The following is a 22,718-nucleotide window of genomic DNA, read 5'->3' as shown; positions in this document are numbered from 1 at the left end:
CTCCAGTATTTCCAACATCATTTCCCAAGTTCTTAGATGGCTTTTCCTTGACTTTGAAGGCAAGTTGAAAGTTGTATTTCCTCTTGTTTTATTCATCCTTCTAGTGGCACTGCCAAATCTTTATCTGTACCCAGCTCTTACCCTGTGTGTGGGTTTTGTTTTCTCTTTGCTTCGAGGTTGTTGTTTCAAGGCTTTCTTTTTGGTTTTATGCATGGAAGCAGTTTTGCACAACTTGCAGCGTGTCCATCCTGCAAGGAGCCTGTCCATCCAAGCAAAAGGAGCTTTCAAAACGCTTCATCCTCCAGACCTGAAACATTTTGGAGTTTTCCCTTCCCATGCTTGCCTGTGGCAGAGCCTGTTTTGGAGAAACAAGTTTAAATAAAACTTCCCAAATCTGAAAAACACCGGGTTGTGAATAGGATTTCTTTTTATTTTTTTTTTTTTTTAAATCCAAACAAGTAAAAGGAGAGGAAGGCACACAAAGGAGCTGTTTGTGCTTGTGAGCAGCTGTGCTGCAGGCATCAGTAGGCACTGGTGTGTTTTCCTGGAGTGGGGGTGGCTGGAGGTGTGCCCCAAGAACCTGCTAATGGACTTGTGTGCACCCCGTGGTGGCTTAGTGCCATAATGAGGGCTTGGTAGTAAAAAGAAGCAGAGGAAATGGATGGGCAGAGCAGTTTGTAGTGGGATTTTTGGTGAGGTTTTCCTTGGGGGAATTCCTGGCTGTACAGTTTGGATATGCTTTCGTGACCAAGTTGTAGCAAACGTAAATTAGACAGAGAGGAGAAAAACCATTCTAGAAAAACTGTAAGGACACCTGTTGAAAGGACTTGAAATCCTTAATTTCAGTTGCTGTTCTACCTTTAGTGGAATCTTTTGTCAGTTAGTTGACTAGGATCGATCTGGTTGGTTTCAAAAAAGTCTAAAATAATAAAAATAGATGGTAATAAAAAATTTGTGGAAGGTGGCTTGGATAATGGACTAAGCTACTGCTGTGCTCAGACTTCCTGTCTGCAAGGATATTTAACTGTATCTAATAAGGGGATAATAATGCCCCTTCCTCTTATTTTGTCTCTAGATAATGTAGAAATCAATGGAGCTCTAAGAAAGCAGAATAATTTATCTTCCCAAGATGCCTTTTTGAGGAACAGTGGTTTCTCTGCTAAAGCAAGAGATTTTTAAACTTCTCTGGTATTTTGACTTTCCATTCTTGATTCAGAGGGTGAGGGAGCCCTGGAATGGAGAAGTTGTGGATTCCCCATCCCTGGAAGTATCCAAAGCCAGGTTGGATGAACTTTAAGGTCCCTTCCAACCCAAATCCTTCCATGGTTCTGCAATCCCCCGCTGTGATAAATCTGTGGGTGCAGGAGGGTTGGGTTGGGATTGGGCAGCTCTTAACACACCTGAGGATTTTAGCAGCATGCAAGTGCCAGTGATGTCTGTGATCAGCGAGAGCAGAAAAATAAAAGATGGAAAAAAAGGAATCCAGGTCAGTTGAGAGTCTGAGGAGGGTATGGGTCAGGTTGATGGGGTGGGCAGGAAAAGGATCTCTGGAAGTGTCTGTGCACTGCTGTGGGCGAGGATGGCAACGTCAGGATCAGCATTTTGGGAAAATGCCAGGATTATTAACAAATGACTAAATAAAAGCCAACCCACTCATAATTCCTGGGCATCTCACTGTTCGGAGTCTGGTGTATGCAAAGTTGTGCTGAAACAAAGGAAAAGCAATCCTAACTTTTACTTTTCATTTTGGGGGGGATCAGCTGAAAATGTTGATCCCAGTGGAGGCAGCTCGTGCAGCCAAGCACTGCCTCTCCAATAGATGTCACTGCAATCAACAGCAAACAGAGATGATGCTCAGAGGGGAAGTTGTAGCTTGGAAAAAGGCTTCAAGCTTCATGAGAATAAAACATTGCAGAAGTAGTAATTGCAAGATTTAATGTTCTTAAATATAGCACCAAGTGTGTTTAATACAGTGGATTTTCTTAGATCAGGCAAGAGCCAGGATTAGACAAATAGAGCAGAGACTTTCATTTTTCAGCTCTGTGTTAATCTCTATTTAATGTGACTCTGTGCTGCTAATCTTCTTTTCCCATTCTTGTTCTGACCCATAATTAGCTCAAATACATGGGGTTTGTAACCAGCCCTAAGATCAGGTCCAGAACGAGCCACAGAGCTGCCCTGCCCCACTGGGATGGGTGAGGGAGGTGCTGTCACTGCCCTTTGAGGCTGTGGGTTCGTTTGGGGTTTTGTTGTTGGGCTGGTTTCTTCACTCTCTCTCTGAGTCACACGCACAGTTATCATCTGATGAAGTATTGCGAGAGGAAATTACATTTTTGATGAAGTAATAGTAAAATTGCAGCTGGGACTTCTTGTGGTTTTTTACTGTGTGCTTGACATAATGCACTGAACAGATGGCTGTGTGTGTGCTGTGAGACATATTCTAAAGGAAGGACAATGAACTTTAAAAATGAACAAATTAATGATATTAACGAAATAACTGAGTATTTTGAGTTGTTTTAAATGTAGCTTTTGGAAGAGAGAATTAGTAGGACTTCCCAAAATAACTAAGTATGTTTATAAATTCAGAGAAAGATTTTTATCTTGGCTTTTTTTTTAATTACTAAATGAAGGATTTTGAGTCTTTCCAGTGTTTCAGCTCAGCATTCACTGCAGCAAAACTAATATTGCTTGTTTGGGGTTTCAACAAAACACAAGTTATGGTGAAGTTTGAGCCTTTTGATGCTTATAATGACAGATTGGTTTTGTTTTCTGACATTTAAAAAACCCCGAAACAAAACAAGCAAACCCTGTGCCACGAGCACACATCAGTGTTGGGAAACTGCAGCGTCGGAGAAGAGAACGGATTTAATGAAGCCGTTTGTGGGAGAGAAATTTAATTTTTAACCCCTGTAGCTCGCAGGAAGAAGGATGCTCAGATAAATAAGATTATTAACTGCTCCTTTGCCATGCAGTGGGTCATTAAGCAGGAAGGCACCTGCAGCTGCCAGCCACACAGCCACGCTGGGGGTGACTGGTGTTTGGGGATGGAGATGTCATTCGGATGCTGGCAGAGCACAAACAGCAGCTGGGAGCATCCGTGGGTCAGATGTGGGAATCCAGGGATCTGCTGCTCCCTGCCTGCTTCCATAGGCAGCTCTCCTCTGCTGGCAGATGTGACTGGGAGCTTGTGGGCAGCCCGAAATTAATGTAATTGATGGCATCTCGTAATAGAAACAGACAGACGGTTTGCCCTTAAGGAGAGGAAAATCTCAGCAAAATAGGCCCAAGGTCGTCAGAAGAAAGACAAGCCCTGAGCCTGTGTGTGATGAGGATTTGAGCTGCTTACAGCCCTGAATGTTTGTCAGGAATGCAGATTTCCTGAGTACATGCTGGTACAGCAATGGTACAAGGGGGTTTCCCAGGTAAGGATTCACATCTATCTCTATGTCGTGTTTGTTTCCAGCAAGTCATTTTTTGAGCATTTTTAGTGATAATTTAGAACTAGTGAAGTGCTGGAGAAAGAAAATTATAGCAGAGATCTTTTTTTTTTTTTCCTTCAGTTTGAAGCATGGACATATAGCATGATTGGAATATTGAATGCATTTAACATCTTTAAAATATTTTCTCTTGTGTTTGCTTATAAATCATTGCTTCTGTGTGTGCCAGTGCTCAACATTCTTGTATACAAAACTGACTGGAGCACACACTGCTTAAAGTATAAGAATTCATAGCATTAAATTCCTTGCTGTATAGAATAATCTGCTCTTCCATAACTGTTATTGTAATGCAGAGACAGATGGCTGAATTTTCTTCACTTTGCTTGTTAAGAATGTGTTAGGTAAATGTTTTTAGACTAAAATAAAAAGCTGCTGGGAATCTAAACTGAATATTCAGCATTTTCGTGGTTGAAGGAGGCAAAGCAAGAATAAAGCAATGTGATAGTAAACAAATGAGCTATTTGCAATGAAGGATAATCTAATCTTTAAATATTGCCTGAGATTGCATTTGTTCTTAGGTAAGATCTTTTCTTCCAACACCAGGCAGGTACCCAGAGAATAGCACCGAGATGCTGGGCATGAAATACCCTGATTTGATGTTAGAAGGTTATTACATTGTCTGGGGCTTGGTGCAGGTGGCTGATGTTGTTTGGGATCTTTGATCTCGCTCCGGTGCTACAGATAAGTAATTTCAGATAGGAGATAATGTCTGTGCTGTAAATCTGTAAACACAGGCACTAACTTGCTAAGAGAGGATGATCCAAGTATGTCTTTATGTATTGCTCTCACCAAAGTGCTCTTAATATCACTGCAATGACTTGCAACTAAAAATATGTTAAAAGGAGGTAAATATTTAAATAGGTAAATGAAAGGCAGACACCGGCTCGTAAAAGGTGGTTGTGTGTTTATATCCTTGACTAATAACCTGATTTTTAGATGGGAAGATATCTTTCATCGTTACCACAGTAAATGATGTTGCTCCAGTGCACAGAGAAAAAAAAAATTAAAAAGAAAACTCCACAGTGCCTCATGTCTTGCCCAGACTAGCTCAGCATTGCTTCTAGTTAGAATACAGAGCAGATTATTTGCATAATAGCTCTGTAACAAAATTATCTGCTCGGTTTAAGCAGTAGCTGCTCCCAAAATGTAGTGGAAGTAAGGCTCTAACAGAAGGGAAATATAAAAAATGCTAAATGACAATAATTTTATTCTTTACAGACATTACCTAGTTTTGCACAGGATTGCAGCAATTGAGGCAGCAGTCCAGAATCACTTCTTGAAGTGTCAGGAGAAAGTTGAAATCATTTTTTGCTTCTCAGTCTGAAGACTTGATTCTCCCTTATTCCCTGTCGTGTCATCACTTTGAGCAGGTGTGTAATTGCTCTTTACCAGGGTAGGTGGCATTTAAAGAGCAATCCAGAGTATTTATCTCTGGGTGTTCTGGCTACAGTGCACTGTGACAGACCAGTGAAAATTTGCTTTATGCCTCGTAATGGCCACGTGTGTATTGAAAACTGATTGCAAGCTACAGGCATTAGGAAGGAAATCTATATGCAGATATATTTCTCTCTCTGTGTGTGTGTGTGTGTGTGCTGACTGCATCAGATGAGCATCTCTGTTTTATCACCAAATTCACAACACTTTTGCCATATTGGCTTTAGGGGAGATGTGGCAGCTGGCTGAAGGGCAGGTGGTTCTTCCTGCTGCCCCAGAAGCAATAATGAGCCTTTTATAATCAGGGTGATGATGTGCATGTCTGTTTTCTTCATCACTGCTTGGAGATCGTGGCTTGTGCTTCCCTCTCCCTGCTTCCCCAAAAAGTTGTTGGAGGAAATGTTATAATCTGAAGTTGCTCCTGGAAGTGTCCATGGCCAGGTTGGACAGGGCTTGGAGCAGCCTGGGATAGTGGAAATGATGCCTCAGGTTTTGGGTTTTATATCTTCAGGTTCTGAGCTGCTTCAGTGTGTGGGTCTGGGCTTCACATTGGGGATGGTGAGCTCTGCACAGAGCAGGGACACAAAACAATTCCTGCTCCAGCTGGGCACCAAGGACAAATGATCCAAAGCTCAGCCCAGGAGCACAAACAGCGTGGGCTGCAGAGAGGAAAACAAGCAGGGTGGGAGCGCCTGGGCTAAAGCTGGAACGGGACAATGAACTGCAAGGTGCAAATGGAGCAGAGCTGAGCCAAGGCAGAGACCCCGGGAGCGCTCGTGCATTTTGGGACCATTTGGGTTCATCTTGGGGGCAGCCCTGGCTGGGCTCTGGTGCTGCCCAAGGTGTTTTGTTGGTACTGAGTGCATTGAACAGTGGGGTTCTGTTTTGTTTCAATGCATTAGGTAGTTTCAGAGGGGTTTTGTTTCCCTTTAACTGAAAAACAAGCACGTTAGTTATCACAGATTTATAAACTCTGGTGGGTTTTTCTGCAGTTTCACAATGGTAAGCCTAAGGAGATTTTTTTAACCTGTAATTGTTATGCTTGTATAGTATCCTGAACTCTGCATCTCTAGACAAGTACAGACTTCAAAAACAAGAAATCATCATTTCCATGGTGTGATGATCCTGGGAGTATTACAAGATACTGGAGATAAGTTCCCATACTTGCAGTGTGCTGTTACTCATTGATGAGGCATGTACCCAAACTGGGGGGGGATTTGAATGGAAAAAACAGAGGGTGGGAAGGCACAGGGCACTTTCTTGTGTGTGCTCTTGCACGGGGAGCTAAGTTATGGCTCTGTGCTGTGAGAGCAGAGAGGGATTCCACCTCCCAAATGGTTTTTGGAGGCTTTGTGCTACTGGGCCTCCATCCCTGCAGGTGCACTGGGAGCAGACAGCACTCCCTGCGTGCCAAAACATCACCAAAGTCCTGTGTCACTACAGAGTGGGGTGGTCCTGGAATCTGTGTGCCAGGGCTGGGGCTGTTCTGTGGTGCAGTCACTGCTCAGCCTCAGCACAGCAAGGAGGAAGGATGAGATCCCCTTGGTGCTTGGCCTCCTGCTCCCTGTGCCAGCCTCACCTCAACCTGCACCTTCAGATCTTGACATTTTCCTGCACTGAACTACAAACCTTAATGCAAGGTTCTGAATCAGAAACTATGGGTTTTTTTCTCAGGTGTTGGGCAAAAAAATCTGGTTTAAACCCATAAGGTTTGGCTGTAATTTCCTCCAGCCATTTTGTAACCTGTTATTCTTTTAGGGAGATGACAGATTATTTAAGGATTAACACAGTATCACTTTGTTGTGCATCATTCATGGATTTAAGTAGACAATGCTGTTATTTCAGAGCAAGAGTTCATTTCAGGATTGAGCTGTTAGAAGAGTAGATCACGAGAAGATTTTTAAAATATTGTTTGTATAGAAGATGTGCTTTTTTAACACCGTTTTTCAAGGGCAGAAAGCCACTGAGGGCCCAGCCTGCCAGCATGGTGCCTGATGAGGTATTGCTGAAGGGCTGGGAGAAGAGGGGAAGGGGGAAAAAATGGGATGAGACAGGTATGTGTGATGCCTTGAGGAGACTGCCCTAGAACAGAGGCTGGGCAGAGTTCCAGAATAAAGCAGGGATTTATTCAAAGCATCTCCTCCATGGATCCACCTTGGGCAGCACCAGAGCCCAGCCAGGGCTGCCCCAAGATGAACCCAAATGGTCCCAAAATGCACGAGCGCTCCCGGGGTCTCTGCCTTGGCTCAGCTCTGCTCCATTTGCACCTTGCAGTTCATTGTCCCGTTCCAGCTTTAGCCCAGGCACTCCCACCCTGCTTGTTTTCCTCTCTGCAGCCCACGCTGTTTGTGCTCCTGGGCTGAGCTTTGGATCATTTGTCCTTGGTGCCCAGCTGGAGCAGGAATTGTTTTGTGTCCCTGCTCTGTGCAGAGAGCTCACCATCCTCTGCAGTTAATGAGGTTGGATTTCTACAGTTTTGTGCAGGCAATTCACCTGGCTTGGGTGTGGTGGAAGGTGTGAGCCCCACTTTGAGCTTTTCCTGTGGCTGGAGCCTTCTCTTGAGAGAATTCTGTGGCTTTATTAAAGTCTGAACTCACACCAAAGCCTTTCCTCCAGTCAGGGTATTTATCAGGTTTCTCTCCTGCCTGTTTTCATGAACTTTTTACAGCACCCTGAGAATTGCTGCCAGTCCAGAGGTTTGGGAGCAGGAGCTTGCATTGCATGGGGGGTGGTTGCATACGCTGTGTTCCTGTAGAAAAACAGACTAAAATTGGCTACCCTATTAGACCTAAGCTTAATTTCTAATAAAATACTAAAATATAATTAATAAACACTGGAGCATGACCCCTGGACTGCCACTGGGAAAACCTGGCATCCCTTTGGTGGGTTGCCATCTGTTGGATGTCTTGCCTGGCCATCTGCCATAAGGGACACGGAGCATCTTGAGACCTGTGGGGCTCCACATCTCAGTTCCCAGAGGTCAGGTGGCCATGTAAATTTAGAAATAAAATAAAATAGAAAGCAGGATCCATCGAGCTCCAACTTACCCAAAAGACAGTGTTTATTACTGAAGAGTAAGGCATGGATGCATCTGAATCATCTTATTTGAAGGCAAAATTCCATAAGAGGGGGAAAAAAAATCAATTGAATATCAAGCCAAAAGAATTACAGTAAAAATTACCATACCCCACTCTTATTTTTCCCTCAGGCGTTTATTTTTTAACTTTCTCTTACTTGATTTCCTCCTCCAGTCAGAGTGGAAAAAGTGAGTATTTAATATAGTAAAGTTTATCCATTTAGCTCTTCCTCCTGGATTAATCCTTGGAGATGGATTTCTTTTGCCAGAAGGAAGAAGAGAGAGTGCTTGACATATTGCAAGTCTCTGCTCACATACATCATCAATTTCCTGCTTATAATTTGGTTCATTTCAAAAATGCCCAGAGCTTAATGCATTAATATCTTTATTTCATTAAATACGTTAGAAGAGAGGCTGTTTGTTGTCTAATAACATATTTTGGTACTAAAAAAAAGAAAATCATCTCTTCAAATACTCTGTTCACTTCTTTGTGATAGAATTTTTCTCCTACAGAACAATGAATGCCTTGCTTAGCACCTCTTATTTGAAAGAAAGGTGTCTGACCCTGACACTTTTGTTTTACTCTTTTGTGGAAGAGAAAACAGGTCTGCCAGGCCCTGTCCTTTGGAAAGCTTAAAAATAATCAGAATAGAATTTCCCATACAAAATATTGTTTTATTTAATCAAATCTCTCAAGTGTTAAGATGTCATAAGTGCAGCACAAACCTGATTAACTTCTCCAGTAGACTCTCAGGACAGCTGATTAAATAAGGTTTATGGCTTATTTAGGGAGAGCATGCAACTGCTGTATGATCTCACGGGGTTATTCAGTGGGGGATTTGTGTGGAGAGCAATTGTTATCCCTTCCTCTGTTGGGGTTCCTGCCTCACCTGACGGGACAGGAATTTGGCAGCTGTAAATGCAGAAGTTGCTGCCCGACTAACTCTGGAGAAAGATCTGTGTTCTCATTAGCACTGGGCACCCTCTGATTTTCAGTTTATGCCCCATGAGACAGTTGAAAATTCTTCCTAAAACTCTTGCTGTCTCATTTTAGGAAGAGACCTTTGAATGAATTCTTTATTTAGTTGGTGCCTCTCTCTTTTGGAATAGCAGCCATAGCCCAGCAGTGTGTTTTCAGCCTGGAAGTTGGGGTTTTAGTGGTTTATCCGCCTGAGAAGTGTTCACTTTGTCATCCTCTCTAATGAAAACCTCCTCCAGGAAGGAGGAATGGATTTGGAGGAGTCTGGCACAAGAGCTGACAGAGGAGGGAGGAAGGACCTTCTCCTTCATCTCCACTTCTCCTGGGCTAAAACAGGATCTGAAATCAGAGTGCTGGGCTGTGATTAACACATCAGACACCATAAACTGGGGCATGAGAGCTGAGTAAATGGAAATACATGGCAAAAGAATGATTATCATGTATTTATGAGCAGAAGAGGCCTCACAGTGGAATTGTAGGGGTGCATTTGTTTTGTTCCAAGGTGCAGAAATCTGCAGCGGTGCCAGGTGTCGCAGTCATTTTTCACTCATGTTTCATTTTACCTCAGCAATGAAAGGCAGGTTGTGACATTGGGAAACTCAGGTTTGTACCTGAACAGAGCCTGATGACTCGAGTACAATTTGATAGCTCAAAATTCAGAAGTGGTCAGGTCGTTGGTAATTGTTTGAGGAGCTGTAATTAGTTTGATGGAACACAAAGCAGGTATGAACCTAACAAAATACTGGTAAAATAAATAATAATACTGAGAAAAATTATATATAAAAATATTTTTAATAATAATAATAATAATAATAATCGTGCCTAAATTTGAAAAAAAATGAGATAAACTATCTGAGTAGCATTTGGGGCTGGTCAGGTCTTTTCCATGAGTGAATTCACTGTCTCCTCATGTCCTCTAAAAGCTAGAAATACAGCTTTTTAAAATATTTAGCCGCTTTTTAATTTAAATTGGCTTTGCATTTCATTTAAATCGAACATTTTCTGCTTTTAACACGCACTGGAAGTTTTAAAAGGCAATCTGCATAGAGATCTGAGCATGCTCTGACCCATTAGCATAATTTTCCTGAATAGCTTTTTTCATTTAAAGTATGTGTGCACCCAGAGAATTGAGAGGAATCTGGACCCAGCACTGACCGTAGTAAAAATCCAGCTTTTGCCTTTTTCCTCAACAGCCTGAAACAAAGAGCTTTTCTCTCCACAACTCCTTCAGAGGGAATGAAAACAGCTTATCAAACCTGAGCAACTTGTTAGGGGCTGAGAGAGGATATTTTTCTTTGCTGGCCTGCGAATAAAAGCTGGGAGTGTGAAGCTGAGAGTTGTCAGCTGGAGAATTGTGGAAGTGTTTGTGGGGTGGCAGAGCTGCACAACGAGCTGTGTGTGAAACCCAGAGACAGAACCCTTGGCAAAGTGGAAATTGGGCTATTAAAAACAGGTTTGATCACCACAGACCCGCCATTATCTGCCAGGAGAATAACAATGCTTCTGTTAAATATCCCAGTTTTAAAGGAAAGCGTGGCAGTGAGGACATTTTTTCTTGTATTAATTATAATTGGTATGTTTGTGTGCAGCGTTTTTATTACGAAGCTGTTGTTTGTATTTTAATTACATTCTCATGTCTTTCCAAATGCAAACAGTATATGTTGTTAGGAAAAATATAAAATATAGAAGGAAAGCTCTTCACGATATCTGATGTGATTAATTAATTAACCAAATGTGTCATAAATTTTATATTTCCTTAAATGTTTATATAGCTTTTATATATGCTTAAAATGCTTAGATCCCCATAGTAGGCCTAAAAAAGGAATGTGCAATGTTAATGCAATACTTTGGTGCAAGTAAATCTATTTTTGTAGTAACCAGCTTGACAGTTACAATCAATCTTCAGCGAAACAACTAAAACCTAAAAATAGAAAAGAGGATTAAAATTTATCATTAAGATTGCCATTGAATTAATTCACAGCTGAAGTAGCTGGTCATGATCAATCTTCTGTGGGGCTTCTTGCTGCTGAGGCTCTCTCTGTAATTCCCAGCCCAGTTCCGTGGGCATTTTCCTGGGCTTTACAGTCCCAGTGATTCATCCAGCTCTAATCTGTTTAATCACTGTCACAGCACATTTAAAAGCTGCTGTGCAAGCAAGGTTAACACTTCTGGGGCGGGGGTTTTTAATCCAAAAGTTTCATGTAGTCATTGTCAAGTCCCTGTGACGTGGCTTTGTTGTGTCACAGGGCTGCGCTGCCACAGCAGAGGGAGGTTGGGATTCTCCACCATCTCTTATCCCAGTGTCATTTCCTCCTCTTCACCTGCTTTTCCACAACCAGCTCCCTAGTCTTTTTTTTTTTTTTATTTTTATGGCTTGTTAGTGCTGTTGTTCTGATTTTATGTGAAGTTTTACATTGTTGGAGCAGTTTCCTACATTTCACAGCGCCTGGCAGTTCCCCATGAGACCTTCCTTGGAGGACGTTGTGTAGATCTTTGGACTCATCAACACAGGCTGTGTTTGCTGCTCAAAAAGCCTTTATTATTAAATCCAAATTTTTCTAGTCCCACTCTAGAGGGAGGAGGTTCAGGCTCTTACTGCAGGTTCTTAAATAAATGGAATTAAATGGATCACTAAGCGAGAAATGTCTCCTCACCTCCACTTCTGTTGTCTGTGCTGCCTCTTGCAGTTACTTACCACTGGTCCCCTAGAAATCTTCATTAGGTAGCAAACTCTCAGTTTCTGACAAGAGTGTGACATGGCTCTCTTTAATTAGACTCCATGCAGAAAGATTCCAAGATAATGGCCATGCCCATTGCTTTGTGGGAACATCATTATTAAAGGTAAAACACTGTCAGGATCAGCTTACATTGTTCCTGTCAGGGAGGGAAGAATTTAAATGTTCACAATATTCATTTGTTTGCATTGACACCAAGTGGGGAAAGCCCTGGATTAGAATTCCCAATATTCAGGCACATCAAATGAAGGAGCAGCTTGCAAATCCAAATGTAGGGAATGGGTCATAGCTCCTAGCAGGGCAAAGTGAGCAGGAGCAGGGCAGAAAACCTTATCCTACCAGGAGCTGGATGAGCCTTGTGGGTCCCTCCCACCTCCTGGGATCCTGTGGTTCTGTTAGAGGAGGTTAGGAAAGAAATTTCTGTCCCAGCTGGGAGATATTCTCCAAAAGTGAGGTGTAGAAGGGGTCCTTAAAGCAGCTGGAGTCTGGGGCTGGTGCATCCTTAAGGATCCCTGTTGCACAGCTGGAATTTCCCTGGGACTTTGCAGTCTTTCCTGCTGGTCCTGCCCTGTTCTCACACCCAGCCTTCCCTGAGAGCTGTGGGAGGCAGCAGCAGGGCTGTTTTCCTCAGGGAGCAGAGATAACTGAGCCTTATCTCCAGGATGCTCGGGAGCTCTGAGAGCGCAGGGTGCTGGCTTTGAGTGACTTCAGCTGCACAGTGCCACAAAATGCACTGGGATATTTACATTAGAGTGTTCCTGTGGGGTTTTTTTTAAAAAATGTGGTGTACAGCAGCTGTCATTGCAGCCCACCTCACATTTTAAGGATTGAATTACTCGAGAAATGCCTTCAGTCTGGCATTTCGTGGCCCAGGCATAACCACGATGTGATTTATTTTTACACATCACCATTTGTATCCTCACAGTGGATTTTTCATCAAAGGGGCAAAAAACAGTCTTAGATGCTGTTTGATTGTGTTTAATCAAGCAGTGGCAGTGTGCTACTCCAGGAGTGTGCCCAGAGGAAGCCCCCAGAGTCCCAGAAGTGCCAGTGCTTTCCTGCAGAGCCTGCAGGACCCCAGGAGCATCAGCTGGAGCAGGGCACTCCCAGCTCAGTTCCAGTGAGCTGCTGATTGCCACAGCACAGCACCCAGAGGAGGTCACTTCTGAGGAAACCCAAGTGCTTTCTTGGGGGTTAATGCATCATTGGAAAGGCAAACGAGTGGAAGGATTGTGTGCAGGGGAAGGCAGATTCCCTTCTAATCACCAATTATTAGCATGGGATGCTCTGTTTACCACACTTCCACTAAATCTCCTTCTAAAGGATGAACATGGGTGTGAGTAGACTCATCATGGCCTTCTCATCTAATTAAAAAAAGGAAAACATACAATATCTGTTCCTCAGAGGACTTAAATGTTGTGTAATGGAAGTGCAGCCTCAGAGTGAAAGCTTTGGGCCTGAATAAGGAAAAAAATTGTTGGTAAAAACTCCATTTGTGCAAAATGTTGGTGTGAAATGGTGCAAGCAGTGGAGGTGCTCTCTGGTATTACGGATCACAGTTTCCCTGGTTTTCAGTCACTTTTCTCCCTGCTGTTGTCTTTGGAGGTGTGGTGGTTCCCTTGATTATAGGAAGAAGTAATTAATGGTTAACAGTTTCTAAAAGCTGAAATGGTACTTGAATCAGATTGTGGAGGCTCTCATTATCCCCTTCTTCCTGGATGGGTTAACAAGCACCAGCAGAAATTTCCACTTTCTGCTGTAAAAAGTGATGTGAGGGACAGGTGGGATTTAAGAAGAGAAGGAAAGTTTCCTTCTTTGAGCTGAGAATGAGAGGAGCAAAACAGAATTAGACCCTGAGCTGGAGGGAGCAGGAAGAAGAAACTTGGACATCCCAAATAAGACCCTGGATCCTTCAGACAAAACAAGAGGAAAAGAGGGAACCTTCAGCTTAGGGTAAGAATGTTGTCCCAAGAGAGTTTAATGCTTGTTTTGCACTTGAGGTCGGGTGAGCTGTGTTTGTCAGGGTGTGTAGCCCACACCTGTGGCACCTGGTGCGTGCTCTCTCCCTCGTGGGATTTAAAGTCATGTCCGAGTATTCTGGCTGACAGTATTTTGGGGAAGAAGGGGCCATGGAGCTCTTTTTCTTAACTGGGAGAATTGATTGAAGTCTGCCAAAGGGAAAATAGGAATGCTGAGTTCTGGTTTTCTCTGCAAATCATCACTTCAGGTTTGGGAAATGATTTCCAAATGGTGTAGATGGAGCAAAGTGCTGCCAAAGGGATGTCACAGGGAAATTGGAGGAGATGCTGAGTCTCTGGGTCAGGTGGGGAACTCTCTCTGCCCCCAGGTTTGGAGATAACAGCACTCACAAGGATGTACCTCTCATCACCTGAGGGAGGGGGACTGCTGAGAACAGCATCTCTGGCCCTTCCGTTTAGATTTTTGAGTACAACTGCCCTGTTTTTCTCATCCCTGCTGATCACTGAGAGAAGAATTGCAGCAATTTAATGGAATTTAGAAAAGCATTACAGAAATAACTCCTATTTTTTTCTTGAAAGCTTATGAAAACAGATGAGTGCATCACTTTTGAGATAAGGTTTGAAGAACTGTCTGCCTCCTTGGAGCTGAATAGAGGGCTAGTGGGAAGATTAAAACAATAAGCTTATTATATTATTAGTAGTGGGAGAATTCTAAACCCCATTTGTTCAATTATGGTCCCTTCAATATGCTTATTTAGGTTCTTGTAAATTATAATCAGTAAATTAGACGTGCTGCCCTCACAGCTCCAGGGTTAGCTTTCAAGGGACTTCCTACATTAATTTTTTTTAATGTTTGTAGTGAAATGAAGAAGGGAATTGGTTGCTTGATATGCAGGGCTGGCTCTGTGCAGGGGATGCTGCCTGCATGCTGATGTCTGTCACTGCCCAGTGAGGAGCAGTGGTGCTGCAGCACTGCCTGGGCTGTGCTGGGAGGGCCAGGGCTGGAACCAGGTTTTGTGCTGTGGGGTAAAAATGGGAGATAAATGCATTAGAACGGGCACAGGCTGATATGTGGATTCTCCAAAAGCCAGCACATGCTGCCAAGAGAGATCTGAGGTGACACAAGAGGGACGGAAAATCCTCAGCATCACCTTCTGTAGTCAAATACCAGCTGTTGTCTCTCTTTGTGGCCTTTTTCCTCTTTTCTTCTCTTTATGTTTTGCCTTGACATTTTTAATATTGAGCATTTGGTACTGAACCAAATCACCTTGCTGAGTCACCCAGAGCCTTTTCTGTCCTCTTTTTACCTTTTCTGGATGGACTCTCATTTGCATCATGCAGAGACACCATTTTCCAAAGCAACGCCTCTTCCCTTTCAGCTCATTTACCTGGAGATTCCAGCAGGTTTGGGAAGCAGGCTCTTCAGCCCTTTGCAAGTGCTTTTACATATCTGTCATTTAAAGAACCTTCCTGAGAAGTGGTGTCTGCGTCTGGTGTTGCAGATAAATTGTGTGTTTGTTGCAGTACCAGATCATGCGAGCTGCAGTATCCTGACCATATTGTCCCCATTTATTTCTTTTATCTCTCTGTTTAATATAATAGGAATAGAGGCAGAGGCAGGGAAACATATGCAGCAGCATAATAGGAGATTGTTTGGGAGCAGTTGTCTTCCATTTCCAGGGCTTCCCTTTGAAATGTAATTGTCTGCTAATATAACAGGGAAATATCATTGCAGGAGTGATGGCTAAAGCGTTTACCCGTGCTCTTGGCTCATGCTACATCTGTATGGTATTTTTTAAGAGAAGCTGGCTGCAGTATTAGCTGGTGAAATATCCGTGGTGAGATGTGTTTGCAGAAGTTGTGATGGGCATATTGTCACCGAATGTGGAAACAGCCCCGAGCAGTGCCAAAACAAGAGACGACACCGAGTCCCATGTGTGGTGCAGCAACAACAGAATTACAATTGCCTCGTGTAAAGTATCTGGTAATGAAGGCAGATAATGGAACTCTTTGCAAAAGCAGATGCTAACTGGCTCCCCAACCCTAGGCAGCCAGCTGAAAACTGATACCAGCTGGAGGGGAGAGAAAACAGCTGAAAAAGGCATTCAGAGGATGCCTTAGATGCAGGTTTGTTTGAGCAGTAAATACTTGTTTTAAATGATTTTGTGAGATTCTTATTAAGAGGCAAGCTGAGGCTACCATGGCAGTGTTGAAGGAAGTCAGCTGGATGCCCAGAGGATATTTGTATGCAGATTGGATCAGTGAGGCAGCACCGCTGGGAATTTGTTGTCATTTATTGCCTGGCCAGGGCAGCCCTTCCAAGGGCTGAACTGCAGGAGTGGGACTGGGGAGAGCCAGAACCTTCTGCTGGCCAGGGAGGAGGCAGCCTGTGCTAGGAGAGGGTTGGGTTTAGAAGCAGAGGTGTCTCTACTTGTCCCTTCTCCAGGCTAGTGATGCCTCCTGCCAGATGGAAATGGGGCTGGCTTGGAGCATCCTCCTGCCTCTTAGGCACCTCAGCCATCTCAAACCATGGAATAGTTGCTTTGGAAATGAAAGTGATAATTTAGAATCAAGGGAGACTTTAGAATCAACAGAGACTTCCTTCTGTTGTAAGTAAGGATTTCTTCCAACAGATAACACAACGGGGAAGACACTTTAAAAAAAAAACCCAAAAGAAAACAACCCAACCCCTTAACAAATAAAGCAGCCAACCCTGGAGTTGGTCTCTGCTTTTTGCCCAGATGAATTTTTTCTTTACCCAGAGATTTGTTCCCACATTGGGGCATTTTGGCACAGCTGCAGCACAGAGCTGGGGTTCAACCACCAGGTTCCCAGACCTGGCCCAACTCAGGAATTTTAGTGGGGCTTTGTCCCATCCCAGGCAATTGCCCAAACTACTGATTTTGAAGGACTAAAGCTCACTTACTGTTCCAGCCCAGCTCAGAAAGGAATACACACATGCTTCTGAACTGCCAACATTTCTTCCAGGTGAAAAACCTCATTTTTGGGAGGAAACACCGTGGAATTACAGATTTATTCACAGAGGCACTCTGTCTGCAGGCAGAGGCTGGAGCAATGTGTGCTTGCAGTGTCACAGGGCTGAGTGTCACAAGCCAGGAATGAGTTTTGAGGCAGCCTCTGAAGATGTGCAGCTTCATTTGCACTGCATTTAAACGTGTGTGTGTGTGTGTGTTCCCTGCTCCTTCAGCTCCTGCCTGAGTTGTTCAAGTGATGCTTTAGACATGCTCCTTGCTCCTGGCAACCAGCAGTGAGATGTGTTACCCATGTACAACAAGCAGTGCAGGGAGCTGTGGCAGAAGGTGATGGACAGCAGCCCTCCAGCTCCAATTCTTGGTTTTAGCCACAAAAATGCAATCAGTAAGAACAGCCCTTTTCTCCTGGTGCCCAGTTCTGGGGTGTGCTGCAGCTCCTTGCCGTGCTGTAATGAGTTGTTTGTCTAATTGTGGTGGGCAGCAAATGCCTTAGAGCTCTTCAGGTCTGGACTTGGCCCGGTGGGCAAAGAAATTAAACCTCAGTGCTGTGACCAAGCCAGGTGTGGCTGTGTGAGGCTGCATCTCCTTTGCTTTCCAGTTTTTGAGACCCTTTCCTGTCTTGCTGTTCTGGTACTAAGAAGACAAAACAGTTTCCAAATCCATGTAGCAAACCACACCTCTAATTACAATTTGACCCCATTAGTTAAGAAATACATTAAAGAACCATGCAGCTACATGGATTGCCATTTATTTAACACAGTTACATGAATTTTGGGGGGCAGATAATTGATAGTAACAAGTGAGCTTTCTAATTTTTTTTGGTGGTGCACTGATTTTGTGCAGAGCTCTGTAGGGCTTCAGCAGCTTTCCAGGGATAACGTCTCACCCTGACTGTACACCCTGGGGATTTTAGGCTCATGGCACTGGGGGTTTTGAGCGTGGCAGGAAAATGCCAGCCTGTAAATACAGCAAGGGGAGAGCTGGTTGCTCTCAGTGTGGGTAATTCTCTTGGGTGCAGCTGGGGCTGGAGATGTCCCAGTGGGCTCTGCCAAGGCACAAGGGGCTGCTGCAGCTGGAACAATTACTCAGGAAGGACCCTTGGAGAGAAGATCCACTGGGAGCATCCCACGTTCAGCTGAATCACCCTGATAGCACAGGAACCGTGGAAGGAACCTCTCTACCTCATCTTCTTTCTTCTCAGCAGTTTTTATTCACTTTTGGTTGCCTCCCTCTCACCTTGCCCAGCTCTTTTCCCTCTTCCTTGTTGTCATGGGAACATTCACTACAGCAGTTAAATCATACTATTAAAATATGCTTCCCCAGGAGGGTGGTAGTAGCTAATATTGATCTAGCTTCTGCTGCTGACTCAGGGATATGGTTGAACATATAATATCCCTTATTTCTCCTTTTCATGCATAATGCAGCAGTTTCTCTCACCCTGGGCTCTGTGCTAAAGGTGACACCCAGCCACAGGGGTATACCTTGACTTGCTCTTTCGAGTGTGTGGCCCAGCTGAAGGGTGCAGGTGGTGCTATGAGCTGGCTTTCAAATCTGCAAAGGGAAAGCAGGCAGCAAAGAACTGCCCTCCCCAGCAGTGGTGATGGATGTTTGTATGCCAGTGGTGAAAAGACTCTCAGATTAACCTGTCAGCATCCCCAGCCACGCTGTGTGCTCCCAGTAACTTCGTAAATATATCGAGCTCTGTCACAGGAATGCTTGAGATGCAGATGAAAGACAAATAACTACCTTAATACCAGGTGAGGCTGCATTTAAAAATGCAATCACTCACCTCCATTGTCCCTGACATCTGCTCTGCCTAATCAGCCCGTGGAGTTAAGCAGAGCGTGCTGAGAAGATTCCTGAGTCACCAGGAGGAAGCAGAAGGGTTTACCTTGAGATGTGAGCTTGCAGTAATGTTTGAGCCATTAAGGGCTTCACTTTCCCGCGGTGGTTAATTAACCAGCTCAAACTTTACGAGAGTTTCCTGAATTTGATAGGTTTTGGAAGGTAAAGGTGCCTCTGGAATTTCCTTGTTTACCCTCCTTTCAGAAAAGTTTTGGTTGGGAACCAGGCTGGTGCACAAATAATTAAAAATAGTGTGGGTTTCGTGTGAACAGTATTTGCAGCTGATGCTGCATTTTGCTGTGTGACTGATACACACAGAGCAAATGAGATTTTAGAGTCTGTGCTGGAAAGACCTCTGTTAAAAACACTTACTTGCTGAGAAGCCATAAATTTCTGGCATATTTGTGCCTGTTGTTGAACATCTGCACGTAACTCACTTTATGTTCTAACTCCCTTTATGTTTTGACTTCCCAGAAAAAATCAGGCAGAGATATGCAGATCTCCCGGGAGAATTGCACATTATTGAGCTGGAGAAAGACAAGAATGGGCTGGGGCTCAGCCTGGCTGGCAACAAGGACCGCTCCAGGATGAGCATCTTCGTGGTTGGGATCAATCCCGACGGCCCTGCAGGACGGGACGGGCGGATGCACATCGGGGACGAGCTGCTGGAGGTAAAATCCTGCCCTGGATCACTTTGGGGATGAGCTGCTGGAGGTAAAATCCTGCCCTGGATCACTCTGGGGATGAGCTGCTGGAGGTAAAATCCTGCCCTGGATCACTTTGGGGATGAGCTCCTGGAGGTAAAATCCTGCCCTGGATCACTTTAGGGATGAAATTCTGGAGGTAAAACTCTTCCCTAGATGCAGTTTGGGGATGAGTTCCTTGAGGTAAAACTCTTCCCTAGATGCAGTTTGGGGATGAGTTCCTTGAGGTAAAACTCTTCCCTAGATGCAGTTTGGGGATGAGCTTCTGGAGGTAAAACTCTTCCCTGGATGCACTTTGGGGATGGAGGTAAAATTCTTCCATGTATGCAGTTTAGGGATGAGCTCCTAGGGGTAAAATTCTTCCCTGGATCACTTTGGGGATGAGCTCCTGGAGGTAAAATTCTTCCCTGGATCACTTTGGGGATGAGCTCCTCGAGGTAATTGTTCTCTTTAGCATGTGCAGGGAGGGAGAGGCATCTTGAACCTTTAAATAAAGCCTGGAAGTGGAATTAGGTGGCTGAGCGAGGAGCTGTGCTGATTTATGCCAACTGAGAACTTGGCCTTTGGCAGGTAAATGTGTTTGCAGTGAAACAAAAATCACTGGCCTGTGAAAAGCAATGTCTTGTCAGCAAAGTCTGTGCTCTCAGCATGTTCACAAGCTCTGCGTGGGGAGGGGCTGTTGAAAGGCAGGAAGGGGACAGTAAATCAATCCTTGGAGTGCATGTGTGCTTTACAGGGAAATTCACACTTTTCGTTAAAAAAAAAGCCAAAACCCCCTCAACGTTGCCATATGTGTTTTTACAGATGACAGGGATATTCCCCATCCTGAAAATAAATTTCATGCTGTAATCTGTTTTGATCTGTTGCAACTTAAAATACTTATTTTCTGTAGTTGTGTCTGGCACGAGTTCACCCACGAGGCAAGAGAGCTCGTTAGCAAGTGGAGTATTTTGTCTTCACTTCTTCTCCAGTCTCCTTGCTTCACCTTCAGCCTGCAAACACAGCTTTTCCTTCACTTCATCTGGCTTTTGGGCTTTTGCAAAATGACATTTTGCTGCTGTACCTGCAGCGATTCCCTACGTGGTGATTGCTTCAGTGGTTTAAAAAAATCATCCATGCCTGGGGACCTTGCCCTTGGAGAGAGACTCTCTCTGAGGAGCAGGGATTTACTGACCTGCTGCTCTCTGTGGGTGGTGATGCTTTGGACTTTCAGCAGCTCTCTGTGCAATCAGAAAACCACCAATTTTTTCACATTTCTTGACTTGAGAAAGAGCAGTTTGGCTGCCTGGGGGTACCCTGGGAATAGTCAGAATTGTCCAAGCATTTGTCATTGTCTAACAGTTCTGTAATTAGGGGGTTTCAATACACATAGTGCAAGAAAGATCTTTTTTTTTTTGGCTATAGCAACACCATCATCTGAAGTTTATTTCATTTTAAGTGTGAGAAAAGGTATCAAGGTCTGAACCATAATGGAGTAGGGTAGGAAAATTGCTTTCTCCTTCAGAATGATGTTTTTTCTGTCCCTGACACTGAATTCTAATGGTAAAAAAAAAAAAAATTATAGTTAAATTTTGGGTGTGTTGAAAGAACTCATGGCACTGTTCTCCTCTGCATTTCATAGGTAGTTGCTGGTAGAGCAGAGGATCTGAAGTTAAGTGCTTGAGAGAGGCACCATCTGGGATTAATGACAAGGCTGGGTTTTGCATGGATGAGCCACATTACAAGGAGTATTTCCTGAAGTGATGGTGTTGCCCTCATTCCTCTCCCTGTTAAGTTGGAAATAAAATGAGGTTTTTTTCCCTTCAGTAGAAGGAAAGTGAAATCCTCCACCTCAAAAATGCCCAGATTCAAATAAAAATCCAAGGAGACTTTAGTAACTCCCTTGTTAACCCTTGCAATCCAGTTTCAGATGTGCCACCAGTGTGCAGGAGCACAATTCCTTGTAGGAAAGGCTAAATTCAAACACCCTGCATTAGCAAGGGCTGGGTTGTGCATGAGCCATGTGCAGTGAGATGACAGAACTCACAGCTGGTTCTCACCTAGCTGCCTGTTTAAGGTACATTTGCATCTGCATCTTTAATTACACCTCAGTTTTCATTACTGGAACGCCTCAGCAAGAGAAGGGATTCACATCTTGGGAAGCCTCTGGCATTTCTGGCTGTCCTGGGATGCCCCATTTGGACAGTCTTGCTCCATTAAAGCAGAGGATGCCCCTGCAGGGTGTGCAGATTATTCCCTGTGGCTTTTGCTGGAGTTCAGGTTAATGGGGTGGCCATTTACACAGACAGATACTACCTGTTAATTCTTCTTTTGAACTGGGGTTTGATTGGATTCAACTGAAGGATGTGGGATGCTGCCAGGCTGCCTCAGCTCCTTATTCATAAAATCTTTTGTGGCTGAATTAATGAAGTACCAGCTCACTTTTAGCTTCTGCAAACAACAGTAGCCTTTTGGGGGCATGATCCTGGCTTGTTTTCAAAACCTGTCATGGAGGGAAATGCAGGTCACATCAAAAACCTTCGTGTGATCATTATTTTTTAATACCTCTTCAGTGATGTATTTTGGATGGCTATGTGGCTGGAGAAAACAGCTTTTTGAGGGAAGAAGGTCATTTCATCCTCCTTTTATACATGTGGGAAAACTGCTTGGATCAGAATTTAGTCCCTAAACAGAAAAGTTGGTTTTTTTTTTTACAGGGCACAAATTGTGCTTTTCCATTCTTCCAAGCAAAGGAGCCATCTGTGGTGCTCCTGCCTGGCTCTCGTGCTGGTTTGGTGCAGGTGTCTGCCCTGCTTCGTGTCTGGTGAGGCTGGGCTCAGTGCTGGGGCTGGTGGTGGCCAGCATGGCCCTCAGCAGGGTCACCTGGAGCTGTACCTGTGCCTCGAGTCCTGCTGCTCCCCAGCTCTGCATGGGCCTTCTGCTCACACTGAGCAATCCACCCTGCTGTCACCATTATTAGCTTTATTATTATTATTATCATCATCATCATCTCCCCACGAGAGAGTCAGCTGGGTTCTATTAATAAACCAGGCTGTGTTCAGAGCCCTCTTATGCTGAATTACTGATGTTGGGATGTTCTGCCATCTCCCCTTCTCTTGCTGCACATGGGGCAGGGTTTGGAGCTTGTTTGGATGTGGAGTTTTCCCTGCCCGTGGCTGGTTTGAGCTGAGCTTTAAGGTCCTTGCCCACCCAGCCCTTTCTGTGTTTTATTCTGCCAGAATAAAACACAGCACCTCTGCCACAGCACCTCTTGAAAGAGTAAAAGCTCTTTTTTTTTGACTCTTCAGAGAAAAATCACTGTAGAAGTTTGCCTGTTGTCCATTCTGGACTGTTGCCCAGGTGACAATTATTGCATTTTATTTCTTTATGCCATTTTTGCCATAGCTCAAAGCCAGAGAGCTTTTGTGCTAAATGCATTTTTATTGCTATTTTATTGTAAGGTGCTTAGATAAATAGAAGTTGTGCTGTAATAATAT

The 22,718-nt window shown here is 44.0% G+C and overlaps 1 protein-coding gene across 7 annotated transcripts in view; it reads left to right on the top strand.

Moving 5' to 3' along the window:
- PATJ (PATJ crumbs cell polarity complex component) overlaps nt 1-22,718 on the top strand; it is a 141,301-nt gene that overhangs the window by 64,298 nt on the left and 54,285 nt on the right. For all 7 annotated transcript variants that reach the window (XR_005257687.1, XM_038143825.1, XM_038143824.1 and 4 more), the window contains exon 27: nt 19,013-19,209. Coding sequence is in view for 6 of the 7 variants with exons in the window: in XM_038143825.1 (XP_037999753.1) it covers nt 19,013-19,209 (197 nt within the window). In the remaining variant the exon portion in view is untranslated. The remainder of the gene's footprint in view (nt 1-19,012; nt 19,210-22,718) is intronic.

The sequence above is a fragment of the Motacilla alba genome, chromosome 8, assembly GCF_015832195.1.
Source record: "Motacilla alba alba isolate MOTALB_02 chromosome 8, Motacilla_alba_V1.0_pri, whole genome shotgun sequence".
NCBI lineage: Eukaryota > Metazoa > Chordata > Aves > Passeriformes > Motacillidae > Motacilla > Motacilla alba.
The sequence above is the reverse complement of the archived record's forward strand: the minus strand, read 5'-3'. Positions and strand labels throughout refer to the sequence as shown.